Source organism: Alosa sapidissima, chromosome 5 (genome assembly GCF_018492685.1).
Source record: "Alosa sapidissima isolate fAloSap1 chromosome 5, fAloSap1.pri, whole genome shotgun sequence".
NCBI classification, from domain to species: Eukaryota; Metazoa; Chordata; class Actinopteri; order Clupeiformes; family Clupeidae; genus Alosa; species Alosa sapidissima.
In genome coordinates this window covers 39,319,418-39,340,930 of record NC_055961.1, presented here as the reverse complement: position 1 = coordinate 39,340,930, position 21,513 = coordinate 39,319,418, and the positions used below count along the sequence as shown (strand labels likewise).

The window sequence follows — 21,513 nt, the reverse complement described above, 5'->3', positions numbered from 1 at the left end:
GACATGCAGTGATGCCTCGTATAAAAAATAACCTAACTGAAATCCACGTTGTTATCCACGTTGTTATTCGATGCAGTTACTACCGTTTGCGTCGGCACCGGTGCCATATTAGAACCGTGTTTTGGTGCCCAACCCTATTTGCCACACAAATAGAACTTGACAGTTCCAGGTGTTCCGTGGCAATGTCTTACTTGCTAACTTTCACTTTCAATTAAATGTCATTGCAATAAGCGAACAGACTACTTGTGGAATGATATGAAAGACATTAGTCGGTAAGTAACAATAAGTTTGCATCTAAACGCCTGGTCGAATGTGGCTTCACAAGGCTGGCGGCTAGCATTATTTATTATCATCGAGGGCTGTCCTAACTCATGTCTCCAGGTTGCTTTGCATTGACTCCTATGGTATGGAAATTCATTTGCAGAGAACGATGCTCCTGTCAACAGTTCCATCTGGGTGTTTTTTTTAAACATAGGCTAAATGTTCCACTCATTGGACCAAGCAGCGTTTCTTGTCTGCCTCCTCCATGTAGCCAGAACTGTACTGGATCAAAGGTCACAACGAAATTAGATTATTCAGCGTTTTTTTAACACATTATCTTTTCTGTCATTAATTAACCAAATTATTTTGACAGTCCTAATATACAGTGTGCGTGCGTGTGTGTGTGTGTGTGTGTATGTATGTGAATAAATGGCCTGATGGCCTAAGTGGACAGCCAAGAGACACTTTTGAAGTTGTGTGCAAGATCTGCTCCAGTTTAATCCACACAAAGGATGACAGACAACCAATCTGTTGTAGAGTTGCATGTGCACCTTCCAGCAGAATATTTCAGATTATTAGCTAAAGAATTTTTTTTCAGTGGAGAACACATTTAAGGCCATGCTGCAAACATTTGATAAGCAATGCGTGTTGCCAGGTCCGCAAGTGTTTTGTTAAGATCCAGTCCCAACATCCCTAGTCTAATCATCTTAAACTATCTGGTGCTGTGGCTCCCTATCGTGATGTCCATCTCTACAGAACAAGATGTCCAGCCCTGCCATGCTGTCCTTTCTAACTGCCTTAAAGGAACACGCTGACGTTTTGGGACTATAGCTTCCCTTACAAAAATTCAATGTTTGCGGCAGATTTGCAACAAACCTGTGGGTGATTTGTGGGAAACAAATGAGTTCACTAGAAAATATTGGCAAAAGTTTGCCAGTGTTGGCCACTAGAGGCAAACTTCCAGCAAACCTCTGGCAACAATGACAAGTTGGAAACACTTTACGGTAAGGGTACATAAATTATCATGAATTCATGTATGGGATAATGTATGTTTTTAAATGAACAGGCTCTACCGTTTGAAAAGTAAGCTATTAAACAACACGCATAGCCTATGTTGCATTTCAAATAGGAAGTGCACGCTTAAAACGTCCATGTTAAACAACGAACAAATGAGTGAGGCGGTTCAACCATGGCCAGGCCCAGGCAGACTAGCCTTAAAAGTTTTTTCAGAGGCCAGACGTGATGGATGATGATAAATTGGTAACGTCTGAAGCGTCAGATGTCCAGTCAACTCCACCACCACCAGATAAAAAAGCAGAAGTGTCGGGCGTATCTGTCGGAATCAGTGACATTGGAAGTGGAGTTGCGGGGGGTGCGGCCGCTTCAAGACACTGCCATTCTCTGTGTACACTGGACATGCAAAGTGTTCTTTACCCAAAGCATACAGTAGGCCTATGCGTTCACTGTCTATGATCTGCAGGGTTAGGGCCTCCTCGACGAGGCGATTACTGGTCCACGGATAATTTCTGGCATAATTAAACGGTATCATTGAACCGCGGCCGAAAGAAAAAAAAAACTAAACATTTCCCAGAATAGGAAACATTTCTTAATTTATTGTTATCAAATAAAGAGCCATAGCATTAGGGGGTAGTGGTGTGAGCGCTCATTCTTGTGTGTGCGCGCATCTGTGTAAGTTAAACAGTCACCACTGGAGATAACGTGGGTAGCAGCAACAAACAACAAACACCCGACTATCATATGCATTTGTCATGTATACAGACCTTACTGTCATGTACTGACCCTAGGCAGATGGGTCAGGCCCTTGAGTCGTGGATCTGCTCGAGGTTTCTTCCTATATATATCTCCAATTCTAGGGAGTTTTTCCTCGCCCCTGTTACCCATGGGCCTCTCTCTTGCTTTTCTTTTCTTCCTTTCTTCCCTTCTTTCTCTGATTGCCTACATTCTGTAAAGCGCCATGATACATGTGTTATGTTTTGGCGCTCTATAAGCACAATAAATTGAATTGAAATTGAATTGAAATATTAAGGAATGAAGTAATACGTAAATCATGAATGAATTCATGATAATTCATGTACCCTTACCGTAAAGTGTTACAGACAAGTTTGTCACTAGTGGCAAATGTGTTCACCAGTGATTTGCCATCACACTGAGCCAATAATGGCAAACTTCCAGTGAACTTCTGGTGACAAACCTAATTTGCATAATGACATTGCTGCAAATTTGCTGCAAAATTACCAAAAGTTAACCCCGCCCACCACTCTCCTCGCCCAATGAAAGTAAAGTACGTTTTGCAATAATTTGAATGACTCTCGCTGTCTACTGATGCTGATCCTGATGCTGCACACTTTTTGTCAGAGCAAGCGAGCATGTTAGTTAACAGTAACGTTAGTCATCAGATTAAGGCAATGCCATTTGGCAAATAGATGTATTCAGGAGAGCTCATTGCTGTTTGATTTTAATGTCACCGTAGTAATAAATAAAATCTGGTATTTTAGTGGAATTGTTACTGTGTCATTTAAAGTGCTTCCCAAGGCTGTTTTGAGTCCACTGCTGTACAACATATACACACATGACTGCAAAGCCAACAGTAGTCATACCTCCATCATCAAGTTTGCAGATGACACAGTGATCTTGGGCCTGATTAGTAACAACAATGAACAGCTGTACTTGGATCAGGTTGATGAGGTGGCACAGTGGTGTCAATCTAACAGCTTGACACTGAATATCAATAAAACCAAGGAAATGGTAGTGGATTACAGAAGGCAGCAGCAGAACTACAGTTACACCCCACTAATGATCAGCGGGCAACCTGTAGAGAGTCACAAGTTTTATGTGTCCACATTACTGAAGACTTAACATGGACTGTTAACACTCAATATGTTCTGAAAAAGTCCAGACAACGACTCTACTTCCTTCGTCAGCTAAGGAAATTCAAAGTTTCTACATCCATCATGAAGGCCTTCTACACTTCAGCGGTTGAGAGTGTTCTAACTGGTAGCATCATCACCTGGTATGGGAACTCCACAGTTAGAGATTGTAGTACTCTGCAGAGAGTAGTGCGCTCAGCTGAACGTACTATAAGAACTCAACTCCCTGCTCTACAAGATATCTATTCCAGAAGAGTACTCCTAAGAGCCCAAAAGATTCTGAAGGACTCTTCTCATCCTAACAATGGATTATTCCTACCGCTGAAATCAAGAAGACGCCTATGTAGTCACAAAGCCAGAACTGAGAGACTCAGGAGAAGTTTTTATCCCCAGGCCATCCGAACTCTGAACTCACACTATACTGACTTTGCACACATTCACTCCTCAGCACTCTCAAACATTTCCCAACTCTGAACTCACACTATACTGACTTTGCACTCATTCACTACTCAGCACTCATGACCCCCCCCCCCCCCCCACACACACACACACACACACACCCACACACACCTACAAGACTTTTAGCACTTTTACATCCCTCTCCCTATGCTACAGACCTTTTATTTATTTTCTTATTTCATCACACGTCAAAACACACACACACACACACACCTGACTTTCTCCAACTTTTGCACATCTCCCTAGAACTTTTTATTTATTATTTTTGATTTCTCCTCCATCTACCCATGTCCTTGATTGCCTAGCCTTTCTGGCAAGGCTGCAAATGCAGGACTGACAGTGGGCTTATGAGTTGGACTAATCAACGTAGACTATAGCAAAGATGTGAACAAGTCATTTTTTGATTCTTTAAGCTCGAGTCCAAGTCAAGTCTTTTGTCACGAGTCCAAGACAAGTCTCAAGTAATCATTATCAAAATCAGTTGTAGGATAACTTTATGGGGTTCTACCTCCACTGCAATCTGAAGAAACACAAATTAATAACTCTGTTTATTTTGCTTGCCACTTATAAAATCTGCATGATACAACTGACATATGTGGGAAATGGCTCTAAACTAATACTGCAACGTCTTATCATATTTTTTTCTGAAATAAAATGTGGGCAGTCAAGAGTGGATGTGAACTTGGACAGGAAAAATATCACTTATGCTTTAATGGACTTACATTGGGTCTCCAATTTAGGATATCGTATAGTCTAATATTATGCTACTTAACACATCCCTATAGCCCTCAGACAAGTCTGTCACATCATAAGGCCAACTATAAATATACAAATTTCCTGTTCCCAGCATTAGCATAACACTTTGCAATGGTTAGCTTATCACCTGTGACGATAAATGCTAAGTTTAACCAGAAATCCTCCTTAGAAATGGATGGGGTTAGTTTGTAACACCAATATGGCAGTTGTCTACACATATCCCACCCCTTCCGTGGCAAAGCGTTGACATGTGAATACATTGAGCCAATCATGTGGTGTGTTGTGAAGACATTGTGCCAATCATGTGGTGTGATCTCGCTGCTGGAGCAAGATTGGTGTTGTGAAGCCTTGTGCACACACATTTCTGCCAAAATAGATGCTCAATCAGTGCCCAAAAAGCGTTGCAATATGGCCACCCAGTGGAGGGACTTGCCTAAAAGGACTTTGGTTTAATGCAGGGGAGGGCAAACTACGGCCCGCGGGCCGGATCCGGCCCACCAAGCACTTTAATCCGGCCAGCCGAGCATTTAATTAGGTTATCAGCCTTCTCGCTATTTTTTTCCTGCAATAGAGACGACGTTGGTTAGCTTTACTACAAACTGCTTTTGACTCTTCTTAGAGAACATTTAAAATGTCAATGTCAAAACATCATGTTACATAGAGATGATACTCTTTATTATCTCCTTTGCAGCAGATATAACTTGAACGTTATGCTACTCCATTTAATTGGGAAAGCGTCTGAGCGTGCACAAAGGAGAGAGCCACAGGTTCCAGCTGGCTTGTCATTGTTGATAATTGATATCTCCTTCTTATAAGAAACTTTTAAAAGAAAATCATTAAGGCAACAGTAGTTCCCACTTCTGACCATTTTTAAACTGTGAGAGGGCACATCACTAGGCTATATTTGAGTGGAGCTGGCAAAAGATCATTGAGAACTTAATGTAAATTGTTCTTAAAGTGACAGTGCACCATTTATAAATGTGTTAAACAAAATGTTGGCCTGTTTTTGCCGGGGTGTAGCAAGCGTGGGGGTTATGGGTGTTATACCATACACACTTTTGCTGAAACACGATTCTATCCCCCCACTTTTTGTCAGATTAAAATTAAAGTAAAATGTGTAAATAAACACTCCCGTAAGAGTTGGAACCGTATCTACCATAACGCACACACAGAGAGACACAAATTGGTCTGTTGATTTGATTGAACAGTCATCCAGCCAATCACATCAAATTTAATTAGCGTCAGTGAAGAGGGAACCAGAGCCGCTCTGATCAAATTCAAAGTGTGCGTCTTTCAAGGCTACGATACCTGTGCTGCTACTTGGGTCTGCATTAGTAAACGTCTGCAGTTAATGTCTGCAAACGTCTGCACGTCTTAATTAGTAAACCAAAATTCACTGTCTGACTGCAGTGTTTCCCCTACAATGTATTCAGCAGTGGCGCAGCGCCGCTCCTGGAATTCAAGCGCCGCTGCAAAAAAGTTGCCTAATTAAAAAAAAAAAAAAACGCGCAAGTGAACTTCAGGAACAGCTGCCGTTCGTTCAGGTTTGATGTCAACAAATAATAGTAGGCTAACGTTGAAGGCACAGTCAGGGATTCCACAGGAGATCACGTTTGTTTGTGTTTATGTTTAAGTTTATTAGAAGACGCAATTCTGTGCAAAAAAACGTAGCCTACATTATGTTAACAAAGGAACCAAATTAAACACGCCAGCGAGGTAGCTCGCCCCTACCTTCAGTAGCCTATTCCCAGATAAATTCCACGCATTGTTTCGTTTTTGTTTGTTATGCAGTCAATGCTGTCAAGCCATGTGTTGCTTACACACCTAGGCTGTGAAACTAAGGTCTAGCCTATTTGTGGGTTTAAGTGAATTTGAGTAATAAGATATGCAACCATTTACATCTGGAGATAGTTTGTAATTCCTGTAGAGCACACCAAAATTATAGAAATGATACAAAACACCAATGACCAATAATGTGTAATGACATGAAAGAAGTCTATATAGTTTATACAGTGCTGTGCAAAAGTTAAGACACCCATGCTGTAATTGACTAAAAAGAGAGGAATAAAAAGCATCTTTTGCCTTTTGTCTTAATGCCTTAATTTAAAAAAAAATGATGCCGAAGGACATCAATTATTTCTGAATGTGTCATGTATCGTAAATAAATAAATGTTATTATATAAATAAATGTCTTAACTTATGCACAGCACTGTACATTCTAAATAATAATTGTTTGTACAGTGGCCTGTGATTAAGCTTTATTTTTTGTAATTAATTGTAAATAATAATTTTCTGTTGTGTGTTGTGCCATTTCATTTTTGTTTTATTTCAATTTATAATAATAATGTAAGTAACAATTACTAATAATGTAAATGAAAAAGGTGAAAGAAAAACATGAATAATCCTGTTCAAGTACTACAATAATCATGCTTTGTAAATGCTTATGTTGATGGTTATGCCATAATTTGTAACTCATCTGTCAATATCTTTCGAAGTCATTTTTTCACATTTTTCTTTTTTTTTTTTTTTTTTGGGGGGGGGGCTTCCTACGATCAACAGCACCCCTGCTGGAAAAATGTCTACGGGAAACACTGACAATTTTATTTTGTTAGTAATTCTAATCTTGCATAATATCAATGGAGAATGCTATGCTAGACAACCATGTGAACCAGCTAACCAGAAGTTATAGCCAAACTATCCAGTGTAACATTTGCATTTAACTGGCTAGATCTGTTAGTGCAAGTACCTCTGTGTTTTTTATTTGTATTTGTCAGTCCTTTGCAGCATTGTATGCATCAATATTATGATGCAAAAAAGTAAAAAGGCAGGGGAAAATTGACTCCTTTTAAAAAAATAAAATGTAAGTGGAGTTGTAATGAGATTGCTACAGAGTGTAGGCTAGCCTACTTCAGTCATGCTGCATGAGCCTAATTCTGATTTCCTTAGGTGTTTTATGCATAGTGATCTTGGTTTATCCCCTGTACATCATTGGCTATTAAGACTTGATATTTGGTAGATGCAATAATTGATAGATTATTTATATAGTGCATTTCTCACAGAGGGTCATTCAATGTGCTTTACACAAACAAAAGTGAAGAGTAATAGTTAATAAAAGCATTAAAGAGCAATAGTTAAAGACAAGTTTAAAAAGTAAAAATTAAAAAGAAAACATAAAAAAGACACAAGGTAGAATAATTAAAAGACAGATTCAGAATTTATAACTCAGTACTGTGGCTTAGTTTGACTCATTTTGTAGGCCTATTCATGTTTGCAACTTCACTTACATTTAACTGTTCCATGTAGGCTTTCCCTTGTTGAGAGCAAATGAGTTTTAAATCATATAATAATTATAATTAAACATATGGCCAAGTGTTGTGCCTGAACGCGTGTTTTTACCTTGGATTTTGGCACAAGGGATTTTAACATCTAATCCTGTGTATTAATGTAATGCTAGTTCATGAACTTGTTCATATTTTGTATTATATTTTGCTGTATTACTTCCTGATGAACTCGTTCATTCTGTTGTCTGTGAACGGCACGCTCTCTCAGTTTAACTTCGTTCAATAAGGTGCCAGATTTCTATAGAGCCTTCCAGGCGAAACCCCAGCTAAAACATACCGTAAACAGGCCTTAATATGTAGCCAGCGTTTCTCAAACTGTGGCCCGCGGACCGGCACCGGTATGCAACGTATATTTTTACATTAGTAAAGCAGTCCTCTGATGTGCATGTTTTCACAACTTTTGTGAACAATGTTAGCACTTTAAACATTAACTGCTTTGAAGTGCATGTATAACAATAATAACTGTGATAATGATGATAATCATAATGATAATTAAAGCAACAATTCTGTCCCCTCAATGCTAATGTAAACCCTGGTCGGATAAGGATTCATTGGATATGAAGATGAAATCTGATGCATAGTTCCAGTGTTAAAACTGATAAAAGAATTGCTGTCTGTGGTTCTATATGAGCTGTGGCAATAATTTTGAAAAATAATAGCTCACAGCAACATGGAAAAAATAACTATGAACTAGTTCATTTTTTGGAACTGTGAACTTAGTTTAAAATTTTGAACTGAACTTTGAACTAGTTCGTGGAGAAAGTGAACTTTCCCAACACTGCATATGGCTGTCAAAGTTGTTCTGGAGTCAGTATAGTCCCTTGTCATAAAATGGACATACATAAGTCACTTTGGATGAAAAGTGTCTGCTAAATGAATAAATGTAAAAGTTCTAACTTGAGGTGGGCAGGGGGGCCCTTTTCATGTCTGTGCCCAGGGGCAAAGTGGCTCATAATCCGTCCATGATGTCAAGGGGTATAAATACCAATTCTTCTCATTTGTTGCTTTAACAGTAGGCTATTAAGTGCATAGTTTTATTTGCATAAAATATGTAAAGAAAATGTAGGGAGTTATTTATAATTTGGCCAGGATTATTTCACCCTAACCCAGAACCACCACTTTTAAAAAGCTTGATACACCCCTGGTTTAACGTCTCTTTCACATTAGTAAGTGACTGACCTATCTGGGATCTTTTTGAGATGCCTGATGAAATTTGACATTGTTGAACCGGCATCATTATCCTGGTGTCATACACCTTGCAGGTAGCTGTTTGCTTATTTCCACTGTGCACAAAGTTATTGTTAACAAAATTGCTACCATTATGAATTACCAGCTATGTCACATAACAGTAGTTCACCACAAGTCCATTGGAATTGGATCACATTTAACTGACGGTGAAAATATAGCCCTAGAGTTAGCATTCCTATGAGGATGTGCAGTGCAACAGGAAACAGGGTTCAAATTTGCCAATATGTACATATAACCTGTTTGTCTGGTGTGCACCTTTTTCAGATGTACTGTGTTACAGAATATATTTAATTACATAATTTAACTGTTGATATTTAATGTAATATTTTCCTTAAAATACATGAATTTCTTTATATGCAATACGATGAAGTCAACAAATTACTTAAAATACAACATGATGAAGTCAACAAAGTTTATTTATGACTCCTATAAATGATCCAAAATGATCTAACTATGTCAAACAAAAGCAGAGGATGGAGCAGGCAATATTTCCTGCAATCTTGCTTTACAATTTTGTCCTTCACTTCTCAATGAGAAATTCTATAATTTGTTTCATCGATTAATTCATACATTTAAATGCACATGTAACAACTACATACTATCAAGCACTAAATAAATGTAAATGCTAAATGTTATAGAGTTGCATTGCAGCACTCTAGATAGAAGTTTTGTAGTGCCAGTGCTGAGTTTTATCTTATTTTAAGAGGCCAACAAGAACATGGACCAAATCACATCAAATTGATTTGATTTTACTGTAGGCAGTACATTTTACTTCACCTTTTGGGTCCAGCGTAGATGTACTTACCTCAGCAGAGTTTGGGAAAAGTACTTCAGTGTGTTTGCAATATCTGTCCCGGATGGCACAGGGTAAATATTGTGTTGCACACGGTTATGATACTCTTGTAAGTATCGTATCTTAGATGCAACTAAACAGAAATACAGAGAAGAACAAAAGAAAATCAGCAGATTATCAGGAGATCAGATTAACAGTGAACATTAGACATGAGTAGACATGAGTGCAAGATTGTTGCTGAAATAACCAGGATTTGGGGAATCTTTTAAAAGTGAATAAGTTTGAAATACATTTCAAATGATCTGGTAGAGAATTCGAGAGTTTTGTCTGTGCAAAAGATGTTATTCTGCAATTGCTGCTTATGACTGCTCTAGTGGTTCTATTGCCTCATTGCAATATTGTTCTGATTTTGCAAACATTTTAGTAAAATGGGTGCACATTCTGATATACACAAACAAATATATTGATGCTCACAAACAATATCTTACAATGACACCTCTGGGGTTCCGTACCATCACACACACACACACACACACACACACTTTGTATTGTTTTTGCACAACATTAATTTTAGTGTTGAATTTGATTGGCTATGTTTTTGTGACTTGAATTTTTGAAATACACATAAATGTCAAGTCAAGTCAGTTTTATTTTTAACATGCACAGAGTGCAACCCAAAGCGCTCCACAAACAAGACACATAACAAAAAGACAAAAGATGCCGGATGGAGCGGCGTAGTCGCCAGCGTGCCCGTGACATCAAGACATGACAAAATATGTACATACCCCCACCCACACATTCACTCTCTCTCGAGTACATGCATGCATGTACACCCACACAAACACAGATGCAGAGGGAGAGAGAGAGAGATGCTACTTTCATTTTTGCATAGGTCAGTTCTGTTTTGATGAAATAAACAGATTTACAGTGTCACAAACTGGCGATTTAAATGTGTTTTATAGTAAAATAAACACATCCTCATCCTCATATGAGGACATTTGTTTTTACTAAACTAAACTAATAAATGCACTCGAAATTGTCTTAGGAGGCTACATCTTTAAAATGTTGCAATCAATTAAGGGAGACTATCAACACAATTCAAAAAGCAAGGTGTGTGGGTTATGCAGTCATTCCTGTCCTGTGGCTTGTTTGATTATATTTACTGTTCATCGGTTCACTGGTAGGAGAGTCAAACCTTTCTTTCACAGGTCAAATAAAGGCATCCATATAATTGTTTAGGTCACTACAACACGAGGGCTGACAACTGCTGCAGCATTACATTCTCATTGTAGCACTTATAAAATCCAGTGTAGCCTTTGAATGTTATACAGTAATACCACACAGTGTTATGGTAACTACATTGACCACAATGCTTTGTAATTAACATGTCCATGTTGTGATAATGGTCGGTATATGTCAAGCAGGTCAGATTTATTAGTTTGATGTGTATTATTTGAATTATTTGTTCAACCATCAGCCACATAGGGTTAACTTGCCTTTACCTACTGTTAGCGTTAGCTCACTAGCTGGCAATAAGTTACCGTATATTCACAGTAAAGGAGAAAAGAAAGAAAAACAAAACAAAAACAAAAAAGTAGTCTTCTGGCGTTGGGTTGCTGAAGGTAAGAAACTAAATTTAAAATGTGTGGTTTCAGTTGGTATGGACCTGTCGTGTCTTCCAGGGGGAGAAGCTGGAAGTGGTGGTTTGGATGAGAATCTGATTATTATGTTAGTGTGGTTAAAGGGAAGCTCAGAGTACAGAGGGAGGTTGCAACCAGTTATACTTTGGTGACAACCCTCTGTAATTTGATTTTGGTGCAACTGTCTGAATTCCAGACAGTGATGGATGAGGTGATGATACTCTCTATGATGACTTTATAGAAATGCACCAACAAGCATTTGCTGACATGAGCAAAGCCAAGAAATTCTATCTATCTATCTATCTAATTCTATCAAGGTTATGGGATGGTCACATATAATAACTGGGGCAATGGTGTTAGGCCTCCTCCTCAAATCCACAAACTATTTCCTTAGTCTATAAGGTGTTAAGATGGATTCACAGACCAACTGGAGCATACTCTCTCAAACATATAATGCAGCATGCTACAACATAGCGAATTACAGGTCTAGATAGATAGATAGATAGAAAGATAGATACTTTATTGATCCCCAAGGGGAAATTCAAGGTCTCAGTAGCATACAGACATCGCACACAACATGCACTTACAGCAGAAAAAGTATTAAAGTATATAAATATAAAAAAACACCACTGAACAATAAAGACAGTAGAAGATTAAAAACAAAATACTAAAATACTAAATATACTAAATAAAACTAAATCAAATATCCACATAGTATGCTTAAGAATGATTAAGGATGAGGCGCTTGCAGTGACAGGGCAGGGACTGAGCCTGTGATTCTGTATGCATGGTAAGGTGCTCTATGAGAGTGAGTGTCATGGTGATGGTGCAAATAAGTAAGTCCAACAGTGCAAGAATAACGTCTAGAGACCAGCATAAAATAAACATGGACAAGAGAATAATGTAGACAAAGTAATATAAAAAAAACTATATCTGTGCAAGAATAGGTTGAAGTAATAGGGTTACAGTCATTGGTCAAGTATTAAGTACGGCCACAATCCAGGCTGTTGGAGGGAGGGATATCCTCTTGCTCGTCCCTGATACAATCCACAATTGCAGTATCGTCAGAAAACTTCTGCATGTGGCATGACTCAGTGTTGTAGCAGAAGTCAGACGTGTACAGGGTGAACAGGACTGAAGAGAGCACAGTTCCCTGTGGAGCTCCAGTGCTGCTGATCACAGTGTCTGAGAGACAGTTTTTCAGTCTGACGAACTGTGGCCGCTTGGTCAGGTAATCTCTAATCCAGGATACCAGGTGAGTGTCCACACCCATCTGCAAGAGCTTGTCTCCCAGTCTGAGGGGTTGGATGGTGTTAAAAGCACTTGAGAAATCACGTTTCAGAAAACACGTTTCTTACAGCACTTTTCCCCTTGTCCAAGTGAGAATAGGCCCTGTGTAGGAGATAAGTGATGCCATCGTCCACGACCACTTTCTCCTGGTATGCACCCTGGTATGCTACCTGGGGTCTGAGTATACACAAGACCAGTCGCTCCATAGTCTTCATCACGTGTGATGTTAGAGCGCCTGTAGTCATTAAGCTTACTTGGGTGTGGGTTCTTAAGGACGAGGGTGAGATATGTCTTTCACAGTGTTGGAACTTGTCCAAGGCGGAGACTCCGGTTGAAGATGTGCTTCAGTGGCTCCCCCAGTTCAGCAGCACAGACCTTGAGCAGCCTTGGACACAGTCTGTCAGGCCTACAATCGTGAACCCATGATTTTTACATACATTTTCGGATCAGCATGTGCTCATCCCTTCCATCAGAAATCTATTTATCATCACACTGGTTTCTGGGGCAGGATCGTTTTTTTCTTTCTTTCTTTTTTACTGTCAACACTGATGTGTAGTTGTGACCAACGTTGTGACCAAGTGAAATGTAACTGGATTAATCCGGAAGAATTGCATCCCTTAGGGTAATTACAACCAGGTGATCTAGATATTAGAAACCATAGATTAGACCATAGATATTAGAAAGCTAGATACCGCATTGTTCATCTAGTTCTATTAGGTGGCATATGTGAACGCGGTGAAATCTCAATATGAGAATGAGGAGTCATGGTAGCTTGCTTTTACGTGACGATTTGGGAAGTTTCAGAACCCGTCCACTATCTTTGCATCCCACGCTATCGGTTGCCATGGGCGACAGCGACACAGAGCAGTAAAGATGGCTTGAGAAGTTATCACAGCGTTTAAACTGAGAAATTAAGAGGAAATTGACCCTTCGCTAAGTCCCGCCACCCCTTAGTTACTGTTGCTAGTCCGACAACCGGACCGGAGTTAGGTTCTAGCTGTAGTCTGTCTGTAAAAGTTACATCTACACTCTTTTGGAGAGCCACAGACCTGAAGACTCTAGTATGACATGGAAACACATGCATAAAAAATCATATCTGGCTTTGTTGGGTGACAAACGGGAGTGTGATTCACTGATATTAGCTGTGCTAGATAGACTTGCATGCATAGCCTATATTGCAGAGCTATTTCAACTCTATTAATTCATGGTGAATAAATGTTACACTACCGTGCACAGCCCTATGCTTTTCTGACATGATGATGCTAGGACATTAGCAGCGATTAGCTAAGTATGCTAACGTTACTTATATCTACAAGTCTCTTCAAAGTGGCAATCATACATAATGCTGGCAATGTTGAGAACAATGAACGTCTTGTTTATCTTACTTACATTGAGTTAGCTGTGTGGCTTAATCTACAGATGTGGTACACTGTTTCGTTATGGTTTGCTAAGGAGTAAGTTAACCCTTTGCTTAAAATGGGGGAGAGCTGGGAGAATAGAATTTAATTCTAATTTAACATAATTACAGAAAGCATAATCAAGATTGAAAGCCATTATTCTGTGTATTGGTGTTGCCTTAATCCCATACATGTCATTTGGCCGTCCTTTTCAACTCACATCAATAAATATATATATAAAATCGCATAAAACCGGACAAAAACCAGCTGCTCCCAATGCATTTCTATGGAGCCGTAAGTTGAGGCTGTCTGTCGGAGTGTGTCTGCCTGCATGGAGCTACTGAACCGCCATTGGCTCATCTGCGTTCGATGGGCGGGGCTTACGATCGGTTAATTAAGAAATTGACTTGACCACCATATTTTTGGCCTTCTAGGATGTCTTAGGATCATCCAAGGAACATGTATACCAAATTTCAAGCTTTTAGGATGTTGTGAAGGTGGCTTTTGAATCAGCGGTCATTTGTATAGGCGTATATGTATTTCTTCAAAATCTCACTTCCTGTTTGAGATATTTTTGGGCACCCCTTCTAGGATGTCTTAGGATCACCCAAGGAACATATCTACCAAATTTCATGCTTCTATCCACTGCGTAACGATTTTTCACATAATCTCCCCTACTATTAGGTGATAGGTTGCTGTTGTAAAGATCAGGCTAGTAATCCTCACGGTTTCCTCAGGAAAGTAGAAGCTAGCCAGACACAGATGAACTCAACCGGTCACGGATGAACAATGCTATTCTTGGTTTACTACAATGTAATGTAGGATACTATAGACACAGGTATGACAGGTTCAGCATTGTCAGTAAGTAAAATAAATCACACACGTACAAAACAGCGGTGGCATAACGTGACTACACACGCTAACAAGTGACAGATCAGATGAGACTGACTGAGGTAACTTGCAAGTATGGAAGGCTCTATATATACAAAAAATAATAAAGTTTGGGTACACAGATTTATCTAACAACGCAAAAAATAAATGTACAGTGGTCTGCAGTGTGCATATTAGCGACATAACCACCACCACGTCGTCTTTCATCCTTCAGAAGTTGTGATAGAGACTTAAGTAACGTCAAATTTGAGGCATGTTAAGAGTTGCTTTGAATCTGTTTGAAACATTTTCTTGTCTAAGTATAATCCTGATTTATGCTAGCAAAAACGTTTGCAATGAAAGGCAAATCTAAAGTAAGCCGCTCTCTTTCTCCCTCCCTCATAAACACATCCATGTTCCATAAGGCTACATCAGTCATAGGCTACGTAAACCACCACCAATCAGCATAGCATAGGCTAATGTAAAATATTATCCTAAAACCTTTCCCCCTTTGCTTATGCAGCTCTAGTGTTGTCAAAGTTTGGTAGGCATCGACTGTAGCCTCATCTTTTTCCATGTGGGGAAACAAAACAAAAACACAACCCATGGTTTCTAAGGTTTCCACCTCAATCATGTGATGCACTGAAGCAGTTTTTCACACTGCAGTGTCTTTCATAACCTGACTTTGCTCCGCATATCCATCTGGGAATTTGTCACTGAAAAACTTTTGGGAAGGGGCGGAAATACTGGAAATCTGTCTATCACCACCTTTTTTGGTTATCGACGGGCCAAATCAACCAATTAGATAAACAAAGTGTTCTTCTAATGCCTTCGTTTAACATACAATTAAGTTAGGTAACGTAACTAACGTTAAGATGTTTTAACTTACCGTTTGTATGTGACATGAACCTAATCAACGACAATTCCCATCAAGTTTTCACGGTAGGCCCTACACTTCTGAAGAAAGTATATTCCTCCATTATGAACTGGAATCGGCCGTGGAGGATGTCTGTGTCGTTCATTCCTCCCAGCTGCATGGCTGAGACTCATAGCTTCACAGCTTACCCAGGAATACTTTCTAATTTGAATAAAACTTGCGCGATAGCTATGCTCATCTCATGTTGTTCATTGCGTCACACCTCAACCCGCCTCAAAGCAAACGCTGATTGGACGTTCGTTTGGTGAACTGCTCCAAATTCTCTTTAACGTAAAGTTGCCAGACTGATCTGCGAGTGAAACCCTGAAGCTCGCGAGATCAGGATGGTCTCACGAGGCTATGTCTTCCAGGCATCTTAAAGTATGCAGAATCACAACAACTTCGCGTATGAACGCGTTCTGGCGGATATCCTTCAAACATGGTGGATGCCATGATATCAGGGGCAGGGCGCTGTGTCATGACGACATCTCCACATTCTCAATACACCTCTGAAGTTCGCCTACAAAAAGGAACCAAAGCTACCATCTTTGCCCATATAAGGAGATCCGGGGGTTCATTGAAGCGAACTACCTATGGCAAGTCGCATTGTAAGTTAGCTCAGGGGGAGCAAAGATCAAAGTGTGCCGTCTTCACCTACCGAAGATCACAGTATCCACTCGAAGGCAGAGGACAAACCTGTGTAGAGCAAAACGTCTGCATTTCCGATTTCTCCGTTCCTGCGAGAGTTTAACAGGTGCGATAATTCAAAATCCCCATGTTATTTTTCCATAGAAATATCTCAAGATACCGGATCTCCTTATTTGGCCAAAGATGGTAGCTTTTTTGTAGGTGAACTTCAGAGGCTATTGCTGGGGGCAAACACCTTACTGTCTATGGGCAACACCTGCCGGTGTTGTGTGCCTTCTGGTTTCTGCACCTGCATTCACAAACAAGTTGTTTTAGGCGGGTTGAAGTCGTTTTTCATATACGCCATTAGTGCCATTACAGCTACTCGGACAAAATACATGTAAACTAGCATTAAACGGAAATGGATTCGATCCCGCAAAATCAATCCATGTATGACTCTCTCCAGCATGATTCTACTCACTGAGCCAACTTATCCCTGGCTATTACGTGATGCAATTAACTATTGTAGGCTACTATCAATTAATAACGTAGGCAACACCCAGGCAACATGTTGTCCTGAGGTAGGCTATCTGAAACAAGTGGTTGCCCTTGATCGAAAACAACTGGTTACCTTGGGCTGCTACAGTAGTCAGTGCACAGTTTAAGTAGGAGACTATTCTATGTGGTTGATCAACTAAAAATAAAATATGTATTGGGTGATGAAGTTATTGTAGTAGGCCTAAATTCTGAGAAATTAAATGATACGATAGGAAACTACATTTTAGCGCATCAGCCTGCGATGTCCTCAAGGGTTCAATGAAGCGAGTTTGCAAAAATTAGCATATTTTTCTAGTCAAGAAATGTTCTTTCTGTGTCAGGGAGCATTTGGCTTTTGAAAAACATAGGCCTAGTAGTCAAGTTTACAAAAAACAGTGTGTTTTTCTAGTCAAGAAATGTTCTTTCTGTGTCAGGGAGCATTTGACTTTTGAAAACCATAGGCCTAGTAGTCGCTCAAGGAGTTATAAGATAAGGGCAATGTAACCATTTGTGTCCTAATGCAAGACAAAATGTTGCCACACCATTGCTTACGGGGTTAATTGATAGGTGATTTGACGTGGCAACTTAGAGAATTGCAAAAGCAAACAGCCCAGACCCTAAAACGGGCATTTACAGCTGTGAATGTCCTTTATAGGGAAAACACTATATTTGGTAACTTCCGTAGACATTCCGTCGAGCATCTATTTCGGCAGAAATGCGCGTGCACAAGGATTCACGACACCAATCTTGCTCCAGCGGTGAGATCATAACACACGATTGGCACGATGTCTTCATAACACACCACATTATTGGCTCAATGTATTCACAACACAAGACATGATTGGCTCAATGTATTCACATGTCGATGTTTTGCCATGAAAAGGGTGTAGACAAGTGCCATATTGGCGTTACAAACTAACCCCATGCATTTCTATGGAGGATTTTTTTAGTGCCCTCTCCTCATTGGAAAGTCTCTGCTATAAGGCTCTGTGGCCGGTTGCACAAAGCACCTTAAGTTAAGTTATGGAAACAGCATAGAGACTGCCTAATCCTAGTCTTTGAAATGAATTAAGATGGTATGCAACACAGTTTATATAGGTTTGCAATGCTTTAGACTTCAAACTTTTTTGAATTTGATCTTACAGTTCTGTCATTAGGTTATTCTGTGTCTTTACTTTTACTTACTGTAATATAGTAGCCTATAGTATAATTAGGCTAGCCTAGTTTAGGCATATGCATTAACCCAGTGATACCTCGAAATTACGCTGTTGTCTGTTAGGCTAAAGTCACGCTTTATTGTAATAACATTTTCTTTTATTTGGACTTCAAAGAGACTTTGACTTTCATTTGGCAATTTACACGCAAATTAGACAAGCCTATGAGGAACATTTAGAAACAGACATTTTCTAAGTACGCCTCCTGCCAGGAAGACAACATTTCTGATTGATTGAAAATGACAGGACACTCAGAACATTGGGGGTGGGGATAACTTATGTTCACTTTTGCAACATAGGCAGCCAAATTTTTCCTTGTGCCCTATCGTTATAATACATTTTAAGCATGTTGTTTGACAGGCTTTCTATCACTGTATATTGAGACTACAGTTGACAAAATTGTGGTACCCTATAGTGACGAAATTGCTGCTGCAATCACCGGTAGTAATAGTAGTAGTAGTAGTAGTAGTAGTTACTACTCAGTAGTAGTAGCCAGTGTAGTCTCCTCTGGCCAAAAAAACCTCCGATGATGCAAAATGATGATTTCCAGACAAACAATACAGATATCTCTCATCTCAGGGGGACATGAGGGAGGGAAGAATGGTCATTTGAACAGGTTTCTACTGATACAAAGCTTAATGCTAATTGGTGAAGTATCCCTTTAAGTTACAATATGTAAATTATATTTAAATGTATGTAAATGCCCTTTAAATATCTTGGAGTAGTCATCTCTGAGGACCTTTCATGGACACACATCTCCACACCAAGTGGAAAAAGCAAGACAGCGTTTATACCGTCTTAGAAAGCTGAACAAATTCAAAATATCCAAAGAGCTGCAGAAAACATTCTACTCAGCAACTATAGAGTCTGTTATTTCAGGTAATATCACAACCTGGGGGTCGTTTCTAGAAAGCATCGTTTGCTAACTTGCGTCGCAACCTTGGTAGTTCACTCCATCGTTCTTAGATTTGTTGTTTCTAGAAAGGGTAGTTCGAACTCTCAATCGCAAACAAGGACGCAAAGTTTGGTCGTTTGAACTACTGCCCCTAGGCAGTCGCACTTGTGTCGTTCCTTGGTAGTTCCTGTTGGTGTCCGGAGCGCCTAACCAAAAATCACAACCGCCTAACCAAAATTTGTGAAGTGGATGTTTATCTCGTGACTCAATTATTGATCTATCCTGTAGCTTAATTTTGATTAAGACACTGCTCCCCTACTTGGCTCATTCTTGCTATTTATGTTAATTAAAGTATTGTCTTGCTTTTAGTATTATAATCTTCACAGTCCCTAACAACAGCAGTGTTAAATGGTGTAGTGGCTAAAGCAGATGACTTATTATCCCAACGTTGTAGGTTCGATTTTCTTATGATGTGAGATTGTCCTCTTGCTTCTCGCTACCTGCAGGTGAACTAGTGTGACATGTAGATTCAATTGTTTTTGACTGATGTCTTGTACCTATGGTCTCTTGATGTAGAGTAACTATATACATAAATATGCATGGTCAAAACCTATTGTTGTGTCTCGTAGGCCTACTCTTACTCAGAGATGAAAAGAAGAGATAGGATGCGAACTCCGGCCGAGCTCGCAGTGCACCAACGCACTGCCGTTAAGCCACGAGACAGTTGATAACCTATGGGATACCCAGATATTTGGCCAGGCTATATATTTTTCCAACACATAGATAGTTAACACAAATAATGACTCATATTGGTCTGCTTAAGTTAACTGTTTTATATGCTTGCAATAGGTTTAGGTTTTGGCTGATGGCAATGTCAATGCCAGCATTAATCACTCGGTTTAGATTTGAAAAATGTCGACATATAGCCCGTGACAGAACATTTCTAGGGGGTGGGGTATTACACGTTTCCACTGTTTCCACCAATGATATGTATCGCTGCATCATCAACAACATTGTTGGAACTACGGTGTTCGAACGTCGGAGGTAGCGAATTGCGACACAGGTACGATGCTTTCTGGAAACAGGTGTAACAGTGTCGTTGTTTGGTCGCAAGTTGGGTCGTACCATGGTGGTTGAGCAATGTCGTTGCTAACTTTTCTAGAAACGACCCCCTGGTACGGAAATAGCAACTCTCGGGATAAGAAGGCCTTGCATAGAGTTATCAGGTGTGCAGAGAAAATCACCAACACTGCACTTCCTGGACTTCAGGACATTTATACTAGGCGCTGCCTGTCAAGGTCAAAAAGGATTTTAAAGGACTGTCATCACCCTGGCCATGACATCTTTCAATGATTGCCCTCTGGAAAGCGGCATCGATCTCAAAAGGCCAGAACAGAAAGACTAAGAAGAAGTTTTTTCCCCCAAGCCATACGGACAATGAATGCATAATTCCCCCCTCTTCAAAAACTTTTTACATTTTATTTTATTTATTCTCAACCCCCTTCTGTTTTCTGTCTTCTTACTTTTCAATTATTTTGAAACTTTGCACAGCTGGGAGTTGCAGTCGCAATCCCGATTTCACTGCTTTTTGTTCCACAAATTATGCATGTGACAAATAAATTCTTGAATCTTGAATCTGCTTAGTTGACTACCAAAATAGCAAACACTAGAAATCAGATAGGAATACTCAATAATAATCAGTGGTTTTACCCCCAGTCCGACACCCCTGAGGCTATGCACAATTCAGAAACAGTTTAGCGACAGGGCAGGAAGCCTTGTGATTTCATTTTCTAAGTGTTCGTACAGTTGAGGGAAACAGGATAGGACGCTACGTTGTCAACAATCATTACATTTTCATGCAGCCAATAAACGGTTTCGAATCAGTTTATTAGGAATAAACCGAATGTGTGTCTTGTAAACACTTGATTGAAATAAACCGAAAAAGGCCATCTTCGGTTTACTAATAACAGGGTTCCCACTCTAAGTCAAATGTAAAATTCCATGACTTTTCCCTGACAAAAAAAAAAAAAGGAATTTCCATGACCTACGTTATAATGAATGATATAATATACCGACCAAAAATTACAGAAGAGCTGCGTAGCATTCATAGTCAGGATAGATGTGACATAAGGTACTAATGCAATTTTTTTGCATAAATTGATAGTTTAGGGGGTGTAGACTCCGGCACCCTTGAGCATTTTTTTATTAATTACATAATTTGCCACGCCCCCTCTTTTCGACCATGAAAAATAACTAGATGCACATTACTGTATAAACCCATCATGTATGGTATCAAATGAAAGCTCTTCTCAAAAAAGAAATCAATGATGTCAATAAAAACATGCTAAAAATTATTTCAAGTCCCTCCAGAGAACATAACA

General features: G+C 39.5%; 1 protein-coding gene across 6 annotated transcripts in view; it reads right to left on the bottom strand.

Moving 5' to 3' along the window:
* The window catches only part of LOC121709816 (protein unc-79 homolog), a 311,977-nt gene that overhangs the window by 283,752 nt on the left and 6,712 nt on the right, over positions 1-21,513 (bottom strand). For 5 of the 6 annotated variants that reach the window (XM_042093431.1, XM_042093433.1, XM_042093432.1 and 2 more), the window contains exon 2: positions 9,759-9,879. In XM_042093431.1, coding sequence (XP_041949365.1) covers positions 9,759-9,879 — 121 coding nt within the window. Of the gene's footprint in view, positions 1-9,758; positions 9,880-21,513 lie in introns of those variants that run through there. The other variant, XM_042093435.1, reaches the window with a different exon arrangement.